Source organism: Falco rusticolus, chromosome 10 (assembly GCF_015220075.1).
Source record: "Falco rusticolus isolate bFalRus1 chromosome 10, bFalRus1.pri, whole genome shotgun sequence".
Taxonomy (NCBI): domain Eukaryota; kingdom Metazoa; phylum Chordata; class Aves; order Falconiformes; family Falconidae; genus Falco; species Falco rusticolus.
The window spans coordinates 23,248,819-23,262,764 of record NC_051196.1 but is presented as its reverse complement, the minus strand read 5'-3'; the positions used below and the strand labels follow the sequence as shown (position 1 = coordinate 23,262,764).

At 41.6% G+C, this 13,946-nt stretch overlaps 1 protein-coding gene across 1 annotated transcript; it reads right to left on the bottom strand.

The window, feature by feature from the left end:
* Positions 1 to 30: 30 nt before the first annotated feature.
* On the bottom strand, positions 31 to 13,043 carry PCMTD2 (protein-L-isoaspartate (D-aspartate) O-methyltransferase domain containing 2). The gene is given in 8 exon segments (XM_037401569.1): positions 31 to 3,335; positions 3,337 to 3,433; positions 4,436 to 4,441; positions 4,973 to 5,096; positions 6,071 to 6,242; positions 8,031 to 8,133; positions 9,424 to 9,758; positions 12,910 to 13,043. Coding segments are annotated over 7 exon segments (1,086 nt in total). The 5' UTR covers positions 9,731 to 9,758; positions 12,910 to 13,043; the 3' UTR covers positions 31 to 3,058.
* Between the last annotated feature and the right edge of the window lie 903 nt (positions 13,044 to 13,946).

The window sequence follows — 13,946 nt, the reverse complement described above, 5'->3', positions numbered from 1 at the left end:
ATTGTAATCACAACATGATGCGAAGCCGTGTTAAGAAGGCTAAAAAGTCTTTACTGAATTTATTGATACAGAAACACTTATTAATAAAGTTTAAATTGCATAACACTTTTGCATGCCTCAGGCCAGTTTAACTCTAGCTTCTACACATAGATTTTTTCAGTTTATACACTAATGATTAAAGCAGCTTCAAGTTCATTTGTTTTTGCAAATTTACTGCTGTATCAAAATCTAGGAGACACATACAATTGAAGTGAAGACTACTTGGAACACAAAAGTAAACAAAGCAGGTAAAACTCCTAGACAGCTTACAGACTATACAAAAACAGTTAAGCTACAATTACTCTATTAGAAACGCATACAAAACTACAGTGCAAGTGCTTGTGCACAGGGAAAATGTATTTACAGTTCCCCTTTATTTACAGGCTATAAGCAATACTATTTCACAATTATATTACACAGAATTTCTACTATGTGTTTGTTCGAATCTGTGGGTTTTTGAACAAGGGGACAATTTGACAACCTAGAACATAAATTTCCTGTATATATATTTATTTATTTAACCTTATCCAGGAAAAAAATAGCAGTATTTTATGCATCTTATAGAAAGCTACAAAAATCTAGCAAATGTAATAAAAAAGGCAAATCTGGTGAAAAATCTGATAAAATATCTTTTACAACTGAGGGTGGGATGGGGATAAAAATCAAACAGGGATAAATTAAAGACAATTCTCCAACTGGTCAGCTTCAACAGAACCTCAGTGAGGCTTACTAATATGAACCTGAAGTTTAATACAATTTTCAAAGCAACTTCTTTAAAACAAGTTTTGTAATTAACAAACTGAAGGATGACCTAGCAGCCAACCGTAGGAGACACCCTGTACTCTGTAGGGGTATGGAAACTGTGCCACAGTACAGAAAGGCACATACCTGGTATGACAGCTATTAAGCAGGAATGCCTAACAAATACAGAGGCAACAGCCTTTGGGGAAGCACAGAGAAATATTACACAGATTCAATTAAGCCTCTATTTACCACTGTTATTCAGGATTGCCATTTGTAGAAAGAAATTCACTTTAGTTGCTAGAATTACAAGATGGGTACTTGCATGTTTACAGGAAACCATCAGCTCAGTGGCCACAGAACTGCCCCGTTTAAAATAAAGAAATAAAAATCTGAGGGAGCAAGGAGTATCATTTAGACCAGAAGTGGAGACCAGAGGCAAAACACAGTCTACAACTGCGTTGTGTGCCAGTGGCCAAATGACACCGTATTATCAGATTATATTCTCAAAGACACACAAAAAGCCTGTTAAGCAAGGAAGAGTTCTGCACCTTGGGCTTAGATGTACTAGAGTTATCCATTTATTTTCAAAGCCACACAGAACTTCAAAACACTATTTATCATTAAGCAAGTTGTGCAACTCAGAACCATTAACCCAAAACACAGCATATTTTTGGCAAGACAATCTTCATTCCTTCCTCCTCAGAAAATGACGAGATGGTAAAAAAAGAGATATCAAAGTGATATCAACTTAAGTGCTTCTGATGGGGCAATGCCTTAACATATCTTCATTACCTACTGAGAGGGGGTTTGTTACCCACCTCCCCCCCAGCTTTAGGAGTATTTTTCACATCAATACAAGCTCAAGGGTTTCTTTCCAGCCCTTACCAGTTTAGGCAGACTTTTCAAACAGGCTGAACCAAGCAAATTTCCTCTTCTAAACACCTGTCTCCTTCCATCACCATTACAGGAAGACTTGGGAATCAAAACTAGAGTTCACATCCACAGAACTGCAGAGTGGAAAGTCCTCCTGTATGACACTGTTAAAACATCTACTTAATTGTTGCAGGAATAAAATAACTTACCAAGTCGATCAGCTTCATTCCACCTATGGTATGCTCTGCATACCTGTGTGCATCTGTGTGTGCACAAGTTGTATTCTAGCCATCCTGCTACAGCAGAGGCACACATGTGGGAACACCTAAGCACTGCATCAATTTGGCTTTCTAGACTGTTTTCAGGTTCTACACCCTCTCCACAAAACTACACTTGGCTTTTTAACCAGGACACAAGCTACCCTGCTCAGGCTAACAATCTGCACCTCACTCTGTTCAGCCCAGCAGACGTAAGTTATCTCACACAGCAGCAAAATTGCAGATTTTGCTTTCAGCATCAGTTTTTATAAACTGACTGCTCTGCATCTCCTCTTTACCCTCTTCCCCATTCAGAATTACTCTGTGAACACTTCCAGAGACAACAGTCACACCCTGACTACCCTAGCATCCTGTCAAAGCTAATCAGCTTTGCAATTCTTCATTTGCCTCCATCACTTAAAAAAAAAGCCACAGAAAAACACACCCCCTGTGCATCTCAGACAAGTTCACTAGAACAGGTGTTTTCCATTAAGAAAACCAATATTCTGCAAAACATTTTTACCTTTTACTGAAAAATTATATATGGTTTATAAGCAAAACTGAGACCAACCAAAGTGGAGCTGATGCTTTCCTTCTCATTCAAAACCTGGATGCCTCAAGGGTAACGCCATAAATTCTTTCCTTTCTGTAAAAGTTGTGCTTTTTCAGATTACTGGAAGAAACAAGATTTGCCAGGTTAGTTTTTACTAATAATCTTCATCCTCCATTAAACGCATACCATGGTAAACACATGGCAGGTTTAGTGGGAGGAGTGCAGACAACAAAGGTCTTTGGGGAACTGCTAAGAATATTTAAAACCTGCAATTCAGTAGAGCAGCTGTGAGGTTTTTAGAATCTCTCTGTGCAGTTAGTTTCAGGGAATTAAACCCTTTCCATAAGCAGCTGAGCATTTCACCAACTTGCTTCCTAAGGAATTCCTGCTGTAGAATAAAACTATAGCACACAACCGAGAAGAAAGAAGAAACTCAAAAAAGCTATAATGTTTAAGTATACAGCAGCCACATTCCCCAGCTAGCCTACTGCCTTGGGTGGTCATATTAGCAGGCAAGCAAGTGGTACACATTTGTCAAGCCCTAAGTAGTACTTTATTTTCTGCCTACTTCCCACTTTCTAGAAGAAGGAAATTACTTTTCCCTGTAATAAAGCAGGTAATATTTCAAAGGATCAGGCAAAGGCAGACTCAAGACCTTTTCTCTCAGAAAGTTTACAGGAGGATCTGGCTTTAGTTCAGAGGGTTTAGTTTCTTCCTCTTCTCGTCTCTCATCCTCGATATCCTCACAGTTGTTGTTATCATCTGATGGGTTGGAGATACGACTAGCGAAGACCTCTTTGTCCAAGAAAACAATAGTTTCCATGCGACGGCGACGCACACGTCTTCGTTTAAATCTTGGGGGTTCTTCAGCCCATTCCATTTTTGCTCATTGTTTCTTGATGTATAATTTTTTTAATGGTTCCTCGGATGGCTATGCGAGCCAGATCCTGGAGGCTGCGAACAGCCACTGGGCTAAACAAAATGAAAACCATGAACAGATATGGAGAAACTCCCCTCAAGAGTACTCATAGGAAAAGTTGTATTTGCTCAAATTAAATCAGGCCACTTGAATTCCCTGCTGTGATTACAAAAACAGCTCTATTCAACTCCTGTCAACTCAGATAAACTGTATTGTAACTTTCCAAACAAAATCTAATTATGCATTTCTCTCATTAACTGAAAAAAAAAGAACGGGATGAAAGAGGAGTTTCATATTTTGATGTCAAGTCCTCACGATTATTTTAAGATACACATGTCTTAAAGATTATAAGAATGCAGAGTTAGTGACTGAAACTGTGACTGTTTAATAACTTCGAAAAAGATATTTTCCTACTGTAGATAACTAGACCTGAAGTCTATTTAATTCTTCCATAAAATGGTTTTTCTATTGTGAAGTTAATTCAGCTTTGCCAAGTTCTTCACTTATAAAACATGAGTACTATTTATGCTCTTCAAAAACTGCTTCAGACTTGGTGGGTGAAGACAGGCTAGAAATCATCTGGTAAAAGTAATTATAGAAGCATACAATAAGTTATTGTATTAAAATGCCTCCCACATTAATGGTTTGGAAGACTGTTCTGTCTTCTGCACTTATTTGCTGCCAGCCCATAAATGCACAAAGTAACTCATGCAGCATAAAGAAAAAAAAAGTACAGATGCACATGCATCCATGTACTAAAATGAATTAAAACTGAAACAAACAAAACCCCTGTCTTCTACTGACACACTTCTTGCAACCTGAATGAACCATAAAAAAATAACATGTAACATATATGCAAGTCTCACAACAAAGCCACCATACAAAGTATGCTGAAATACACACTTTATGAACTTTACAGCACTATAAGGACTGCTTACTGAGCTGCTTTTTGTCATGCAAAGACACCTTTCCAGAACAAGAACAAAGCCTCATTAATCTCTTTATGGAAGTATCTCTGTCTTCATGTGTTCTTAAGACGCCTCTCCACACTGATGGCTTAAAGATTGAGGCCACTGCATATGACCTGCATTTCAAACAGCTAACCAAAAATTGCACAACTTTATCCCTCAAGTTCCAGGTTCAGGGTTAATTCTGAATTGCTGGGCAGTGAAAGCCTTTGAGTATATATTATGTTTGTTCAAAGGTACTGCTTGTGTATTTTCCATCACCATACCGCAGTGCCCAAGAACCATGACAGTACGTGATTCAGGATTAAAACAGATGTCTGCATGTGCAAAAACGATGACCAAACACCCCACAAAGTTTAGGTACAGTTTCACAAGAAATCATTTGTACTTAGAATCTATTTTATGCATTTCTGATTCTTGCACCAGGCCTCCACAGATATGCTCAAAGACAGACTGCGATCCAACACAGGACTTACGACAACTGTTCAAAGAAGGAAGCAATTGGAAGTAATTTTCCTCAAAAATATCCATAGGGATGTTACATCTAAGGAAGGAAGGTGCAGCTTAGAGCCAAACAGCAGAAGAAACCTCCCCCATACTCAAGAACGTCTGTACTCACGCAAGTGAACAAGCCTTGATTTTCCTGAATCTGCGTGGTTAGGCTGAATCAAAGGAGCAAAAGAAACAGCAAGAATCTTCTTGGTCTCCCAGGCAGAAGGGCCAGTACGAGTTATCTTAGTCAACTAAACCAAAACAAGGAGATTATTGTCCATTGTGTGAACTATAGTAAGTTTTCTGAACAAAAAAAATAAACAACTTTTCTGCCCAGACAAGTGGTTAAAGTACTAGAAGCTACAACAGTAAGTTAGGTAATAAGGAGAAACACTGGTGAGGTTTGGGGGTTTTTTTTGAGAAAAACTGAGAACTCCTTACAGGATTAGCCCCAAGTAACTTCATCTGCTGCGACAGAGTATGAGCACTGGCAGTTTGGGTCACCCTGCTTTCCCACGTCTTCCTTAATTCTGAATTCTAGAACAGCTACATGTGACCACAGAGAACATGTCAGTCACTGATGAACATGCGCTCTTGAAGGAAGTCTGCAGGTCACTGGCTTTGTTCCAGCTCAAATCTCACAAATTAACTCACTGCACAGCATCTCACTGGGAAGAAACTCTGCTCATCTCAACTACCCTGACAGAGGTAAGAGGTCAGACACCTACACCTCAGCCACTCAAGTCCATTAAAATAGCACACCTTTACACCAAAAAAATAATATGAATTACAGTCTTGAGCTCGCACACAGGACAGTTTTCTACTTTTACTGAAAGAAAAAAAATAATCCACTGACACTTGTAAATAGGGACAACTTGCACACTTTGATAAGCCAGTTAGGGTGCAAAATGTATTTTTCCATTAAGTATAACACTAGATTTATAACTTGAACAAAGCCTTGCTTAGATTTTTCTGCTGCATGGAAGTACATGAGCAATTAACAACAGACTGAAATATGCAAAAGACCGGCAGAACAATTAATTTCTTAAATATTATCAAGTGTGCAGAGTTCAGTTTCCACTCATTGTGAAAACTGGTGCACTTAATACTTCAACCTGCTACAAAAAGGGCAAACTGAAGGAAAACTAAAGGAAAAGCTGTTGACTAAATCGAGATCAGAATTAAGAATAACTCAAAGAGAAATATGAGTAGAAAGGCACTCAACCTTCTCTTCTAGAGGCATGACAAGAATTCCCCCAACTTTCAACAGGTTCTTCATGTAGTCTTCATGTTCCTTCTGTACTCCAGCACCACAGTAAACACGGTCATACTGAGTGCAGTCCGGGGAAATCTCTAAACAATTGCCAGTAACGAAAGATGGCTCACAAAATTCAAATCTGAAAATGAAGATGTGTATCGTACAAGAATATTACAATTTATCAAATGAATTACTTTCATGATTATGAAACAGTGATAAAAGCACTTAAATAACCCCAACAGTTTCACAGGATTTCTCCTTCAAAGCCTATATATTCTAGATGTTAACCACAGCTAGAAGTCTCAAAACCACAGAACAATGAAGTGAGAATTCTAGATTACAATCTCCAAAGGATAAGGATGCGCATTTTCAAACTTAAGCTGCAAAAAACTCTTCAGAACAAGGTTTTTTTAGTCACCTGATGCTGACCCCATTATAATATGCAAGTATAAATATTAGACCTGCAATTCCAAATATTAAAGTCCTGCACCAGGTTTGGTGGGGTTTTTTTTGTTTTCATTTTCAAAAGCTTTTAAATGGTTTTCAGATGTTGTGGGGAACTAATCACCTGATGCTTCAGAACTATGCTTTGCTGAAGCCAATGGAAGTTTTGCCATTAGCTTCAAAAGAACTGTGATTTCACCCTTCAAAAAAAAGAATTTTTGCCCATAAACACTTCTGATTCAGTTTAAAACAATAATGAATGATTCTACGATGCTTCTGGTTCTCCTACATGCTCCAAAACTACCTAAGTTTTAAGCCCTACATTAAATAGCTGATTTTCATACAAGCTGTACAACATATCCATTCTTCTACTGGTATCTTGGGAGGCAGCTCAATATAGCACCTATTTATTCCTAAACACTTCCTGAAGCTTTCTGGTTTTGTAAAGTGTGCTAGACATTCAGAACAGCCAGCTAAGAGTTCCTGCACACGGTGTTCTAACAGCATAACCAAGCAGACATTTCTCTCAGCAATGCCAATTTTCCACTCATGTTGACTTTTGAATTCAGCTCACTTTTGCTCCATGGCTGTATTTGTCTGGAGAGAGAAGGAAAAAATTGTCTTCCTTAAAACACCTACACAAACAATAGCAATGTGACTCTGGAAAAAAAACCACCATCATCTATGCGCAACCACCATCCACACCGAAAACTTTCGGTCTGCTGCCAACATCAAGAAAATACAGCCCTCTCATCAGTAGCTCTCCAGTACAGCAGTAACGGCACAAGGCTGAGTGGTTTAAATTCCAACATGTAATGACTTTAATTTTCTTCCTCCCACGAGAGGAGGGCTATCAGGTATCCAGAGATGCTTCACTTCCCTGTTTGAACAAGCTGTGAGATGGATCCAAAAAATATGACAGCTACAACTTTTATTGCTGAGGTTACTATTGGCAATGGTTATCTTGCTGGAAAGTTATTACTTGTGACAGCAGCAAAATAGGTTCCAAGGAAGAACATAAATCAAATCCCAAGTAGTTTTAGTACCAACTTAATCATCATAAAACTACCTTCATATTTTAAAACACCCTATTTTTTCTTTCTTCTCGGATAAAACATACTAGGCCACCACAGAAATCAGTTCATATTCTTCTGATAACCATGCATGTTCTCAGATCAGAAATATAACAATTATTGTTATTTGCAAGTTTCAGGTTATTTTAAAATGCACTTGCAGGTAACAAGTAACCTCCTTCAGCTTCCTCTAAGCTCTGCAACAGCAGCACTGCTATTGAAAACACTGCACAAATTTCTGAAACACCCCCACAATACCCATCAGCTTCGAAGGTCACACACTGCAGCTCAGGCAGCCTAAGGAGCCAGAATCCTCAGATTACCCTGAATCCAGAGCTGCCACATGGGAGCAAGAATGACATAGAGCCAAAGGCACAAAATAAATTCAAATGGACATTCTACATTCTTACTTGTCAAAGCTGTCACTTGTTTTAATGAAGAAGTCCAATTTCTGCTTCGCATATTCGATCACATCGGAATGAAGCTCCACACCATGGTTAACACCAAAAGGACCTGCAAATTGAGAACGTCAGGATAACGGTTACATGCAACGACACAAAATCCAGCAGGATGAATACAGTTTTGGTTACTTCTTGTAACGGATCACTCCTCGAGTGTCAGACAGCCAGCACTTGCACAGGGTCACCTATCTTAGTACCACAGTGGGAACTGCAACCCTATACCTGCAATTTTTGGCAGAAAATGAGGCTGTTTTGCACAATTGATCTTGAGTCATTTGCTCTTAACTATGCAGGAAATTCCTCTGTAGGATGGAAACACTGATACTATTAATGACCACCTGGAAAAAATTCCAATGCAGAACAATATCCTGCATATTTTGAAGATATTTTTTTTTTGAGGGACTCATTATGTTATTTTTATAACCCCTTGCTGATATCCTAAAAACCTCCTCAAAGGAATCAGGAATAGTAACCACATATTGCACCTCAAGTAACAGCAAAAATGAACTGGAAAATACAGCAGTTGTTAGCTCTCACACTTTATTCAGAACTGACTTGGTAACTTTTCCCAAAATTTGAAAGAATTCAAAAGCCCTAGAGTTACATATTGGCATCCTAGGTAATCCCAACAAACCCAGCAGAAACCCACGAATGGGAGATGGCAGCAAGGCTCTATCCTGACAACATACACTTCAACAGTTAAAATTCTTGACGCTCCCACAAAAGGAAAACATGTACCCTACAGTCATTCGCTGTCTATCCTGGCAGCACAACTGCTGACTAAAATACTTAAGGGTGAATTGCAATTGTATAATTGCACTTTGATGCATTGCTTTGAGCCTATGGTAGATGTGGTCACAGTTAGTTCCGATGCGCTTTCCAGAGACTATTCCCACCTCTTTGTTGGTAAGTCAAAACTGAATCTCAAACATGTTTCAGTCTAGACAGGACAGTGTAAAAACAAACAAGGCACAGAGCAGCTGTAGTCACAGGTTTCTGCAGACATCTCAATTCTAGTTTAAACATGGCACTCCTGCTTTGGAGCTGTGCTCTTGCTCAAGGGGCAAAAACCCCAAGTTTACATCCAGTCCTGCAGAAACCCACTAAAGCCACCTCTGCAATCATATTGTTGCCTGTTCTGAACTGCCACAGAAATCTGGATCTCATCCAGTTCCATAGAGAAGGCTGCAAGAATCCTGATAAATTGGCCAGTTGGATTACTGCATTCTTTACTTTCCTAGCTACATTTCAGCTTCATTACTTGAGGAATGCTTCATTCCCAATCTCAAAACTTTTCTTCTAATCTAACATAAACAGTTAACATGACTGAAAAGGTATTTACCCAAGATGAGTCCAACCATAGAACTCAGATAACCAGTGCCACTGCCAAGATTCAAAAATGACAGCCCTGGTTGCAGATCCAAAGCTTCCATCACCTCAGAGTAAATGCACGGTGCTGAGAGATGAATATTTCCATGCTTCCATGCCAAGTCCTTGTAGGCATTATCTTTGAACTCTTCTAGGTAGTAGTCTGCTCGATCAATGGCTCGGAACGCCTGCTCTACCAGTTCTGTCCGGATGTATTGTGCCTCCTTCAGGTTATCAATTAATTCATCATTATCTTCTCCTGCACTCACTGCACCTCCCATCTTCAACAGTTTTCTACAAGCACTAAAACTAAAAGATAATAAAGGAAGGTGAGGTATAAGACATGCACTTCAACACTAAATTATGCTGCCGTATATGAAGTATTAGAGACACACCTTTAGGTACTCTAAGGACCACCAGCAGCAGAACAAAATTACCACCAGCACTCCCATTCAAACAATGAAAAAAAAATACAGCAGATCTGGCATTTAGTACCTGACACTAGTGGGGAAAATCGCAACAGACAATTCAAATGTGCAATGCCTGTCTTCAAACACTACCAACATTTTACCAGCATGTCAGCTTTTCCCCTGAACCCTTTCACACAAAAGGATTGTTCTAGCTCCTATGCTTATAGGTCACTTTTCATTGCAAATCCAACCAACAGTGCCACTTTGGCTTGCCTGTCATAATTCTTGCCACATGCAGACTTTCTACCTCTTATAGTATCAAGGGGAAATTAAGAGACTAAAATACAGGCAGCAAGAACCAGAAAAATCTCAAATTACATTTTCTTTGAAAATCATCAGATGCTGATTTCACAGAGGTCAAAAATATTCAGACCTAGAGTACAAGCTTGCTTACTTCAGCAACTGCACTTTCACACAGCTCATCTTTAGAGCCTGAGCCACTATCATTAGTAAAGCTCTTAACAATACAGACAACATCTGCAGAGAGAATTTCCACTGAAGCCTGTGGAATTTCTTAGGTCCTCTTAAGTCCTGGATGAGCTAATCCCCAACTTGAAAACTCTTCAGTGACACAGATTTATGAATTACAAAATATTCTGGCTTCACCAACATGATCATCTCCAGCAACCTATTGAGTCTTGTTGGTTTGGGGAAAAGAAAATCAGGCACCTTCCTTGACTCTGCATTATACTAAGCATGGCTATATACTTCATGTAGTAAATTATCTACAGGTTGTAAAGGAAAAAGCACAGAGGGAGAAGAACATGGAAGAACTTTATCACTCAAAATTTATCTAGCTTTTCTTCCCTTCACATATCTTAAGAGGAAAAAAAAAACTTTTCAGAAAACAAAAATGCTTTTTTTTTTAAAAAAAAAAATATCACTATTTACAATGCCTTTCTCTGCTCACAATCACAGAAGCAGCAGCTTTGGAGTTCATTCCTGGAATCAGAAGATCTACCTACAGCTAAATTATTGGGGTTTATTTGCTACATTCAGCAAGAGCAAATTACACACTTTCATTTTCAGAGGAAACAAAGAAAAGCTACAGAAGTCTAAGGAAATTTCACAGTTATTCAAATAACATATCATCCTGATTACCTGTAGAGACACATAAAATAAGACATACTTAGGCAGGGAACTTGAGCTAGTTTTTAATACATTCACGTCTCACACGCATTAATCCAGTTCCAGACCATTAATAAAACTTTTTTAAAAAAAGTACCACCCCTCTCCTTTCTGTAGTTACTCCTTCATTTTCTCTGCAAAAAATGAATGTGTTTTATTACTTCACAGTGGAAATGTATCAAGTTGAAGGCTCACGTGGTTCATCAGCCAATTTGATTCTTTCTTCTTTTTTTCCTCCTCTTACATACACCACAGCTCATTTCATCTGCACATATAGGATTGCTTATATCATTGATCAGTATGCTTTATGCAACATTTTGCATTAAAATACTCTCTTCCCCAAGGGTATCAATTCCCTTGACCTTCTTTTGTATATTTTGTTCATAGGCTTGCTTCTTCCTTCCACTTGAGCAATTCTGCTACTAAAAGCCTACATTTTCAGATTTAAAGTATGAATAAAAATGTGTGCCTTTAACAGTGTTCCACTTTGGATCCCCAACAAATTCTTTCTGATGTATGCAAGCGCCACTGGGACAACTGGTCCGACCTGGTTTTAGCTCAACTATATGATCAACAACTGTTACTCCATGTTTTACAACATGGAAGACATTTTTCTAGTGAGATTAAGGAATATCCATGTTGTGACAGGCATCAGTCACTTCTGAAATATTCAGTTTTACTGGACCCTAGCTTACTTCCAATAAAATGCACAACATAGAACTCTGACCTTTAAATTCCTCTTTGGCTAATTCCACACCTTTGTTTAACCTTGTTTCCCTTTTCCTAGTGGAAGTAGCAAACAAGACTATGAGTAGGACTTATTTTTAACAAACTCTTTAACAAGATCCTCTTCCTCCACAATTAGCCCAGTTGGCCTTTTCACACTTCTAGGTAAAGCACGTATTTCCATAAATTTGAGCAGAGCCAAAGTTCACATGCAAAAACCATTATCACTAGCTGATCACAACACAGGTACCAAACCAAGCAGCCTTTTAGGGCTGAAACATCCCTTCAATTGCACATTGCCATCTTCCCCTTTAAGAAAAGCAAACCAGAAAACCAAACAAGTCTGACATGAGAAGCTGCATTCAGACGCCTGAAACAAAACACTGAAATTAAAGCAATTTCTTCCAAGGCAAACACCAGCAGATGCACAGGGGAGGACTCAAAACAACATACAAGGCACAACAATGCAGTTCTTCACCCCAGCAGATTTCCAGGGTAATCCCTGCTCTGACATAATACCCTCAAGAAGGAATAACAAAGGTGAGGCTATTTACCGACTAAAAAAAAAAATTACAGTTAGCACAAGCTTTCAATCCGATCCTTTCTAACCCTCTCACACAACAAATTAAAAAGACCCGCGCCGCACAGCTCAATCACTACCTGCGTTATCAGGCTGCTGCGAGGAAAGTGATAGAGACGAGTGGGAGGAAGGTCTAAGACAGCCTGACGTTGATATCCACTCACACACACACACACACACTCCCGCGCTTTACCCCCACCTGGGTGCCCCCGGTCCCCGCACAGCACCGCTGCCCGCAGCCCTCCCAGGGCCCCGCGCCGCCGGGGGAAGCACAGGCCGCCCTGACGGGGAGGCGGCGGGCGGAGGCCCGGCAGAGGGCCCTGCGGCCGGCGGGGCAGCCCGGCGGGGGCCCAGGGCCGGAGCCAGGCCGCAGGGCAGGGCCGAGGGGGGCAGCAGCCTGAGGCGGCGGCGCTGAGGCCGGGGCTGAGGTGAATTGGGGGTGGGGTGGGAGGCGGGGCTGTGCTGCAGCGGCCCGGTGAGGTCAGGTCGGGTCGGGTCGGGTCGAGCCGGGGCCTGCCGCACGTCAGCGGGCAGTCTCCTCGCCCTCCAGCCGTACCTGAGCAGCGGGTCGGTTCGATGCAGCCCAGCCCGGCGCGGCCCGCTCCCCTCCCGGGCCCGAAGGCGCAGCCGTCCCGCCGCGCTCCGCAGCTGTAAACACTGCCCAGCTGAGCACCGGCCGCGCCACTGCGCAGGCGCGGCGCGCACCACCGCCGCGGGAAGGGGGGGCAGGGACCATACCACTGTTGCCCGGCGGGGGGCGCTCTCTAGGCTGTACCATGCCGACCCGGCGCGGGGGGGAAAGTTGTACCACTGCTGGGCCCGGGGGCAGCGCTGGATACCTGAGGGGGGCCCGTCCCAGTGCGGGGGCGGCCGAGGGGCTCCGGTCCCCATCCCAGCAGGAGCTCACCCTTCCCTGCTGGCACTGTGGCCTGAGTACGCACAGGGCCTGCGTATGGGACCTACTTATGGGGCTTATGTATAGGGCCTACATATGATTAGTGCTACTGACCAGGCCTTAATACAAACCACAGCACACAATGCACTAGGCCTACAGGTCAGAGCTAAGTACAGACCGGCCCTAAGTGCAAACTGGCTCTAAATAAAGTCTTGGTCAACTACTTGGGCTTATAGGCAGGGTCTAAATATTGACCAGAGCTACAGAGTAGGGCTAAATGCAGCTGGAGCCGACAGACCAGGCTTAAATATAGCCTGGGCCAGCAGCACAGGGATATCAGCCAGGCATAAATGTAGACCAGGTCTAAATACAAACTGAACCAACAGCCTGCACCCACTGGTCCAGCCGAAATACGGATGGCAGGGTGGGGCTGGCCCTGGCTGGCTGCTGCGTGCCCACCCAGCTGCTCTGTCACTGCCCGCCCAGCTGGGCAGGGGGGAGGACATGGGACAAGATGCTCCTGGGTCGAGGTATGGGCAGGGAGAGATCGCCCAGAAATTGCCATCATGGGCAAAACAGGCTCAGCTTGGTCAAATTAGTTTAATTTATTACCAATCAAATCAGAGCAGGATAATGAGAAATAAAACCAAATCTTAAAACACCTCCCCCAAACCGTCCCTTCTTCCCAGGCTCAGCTT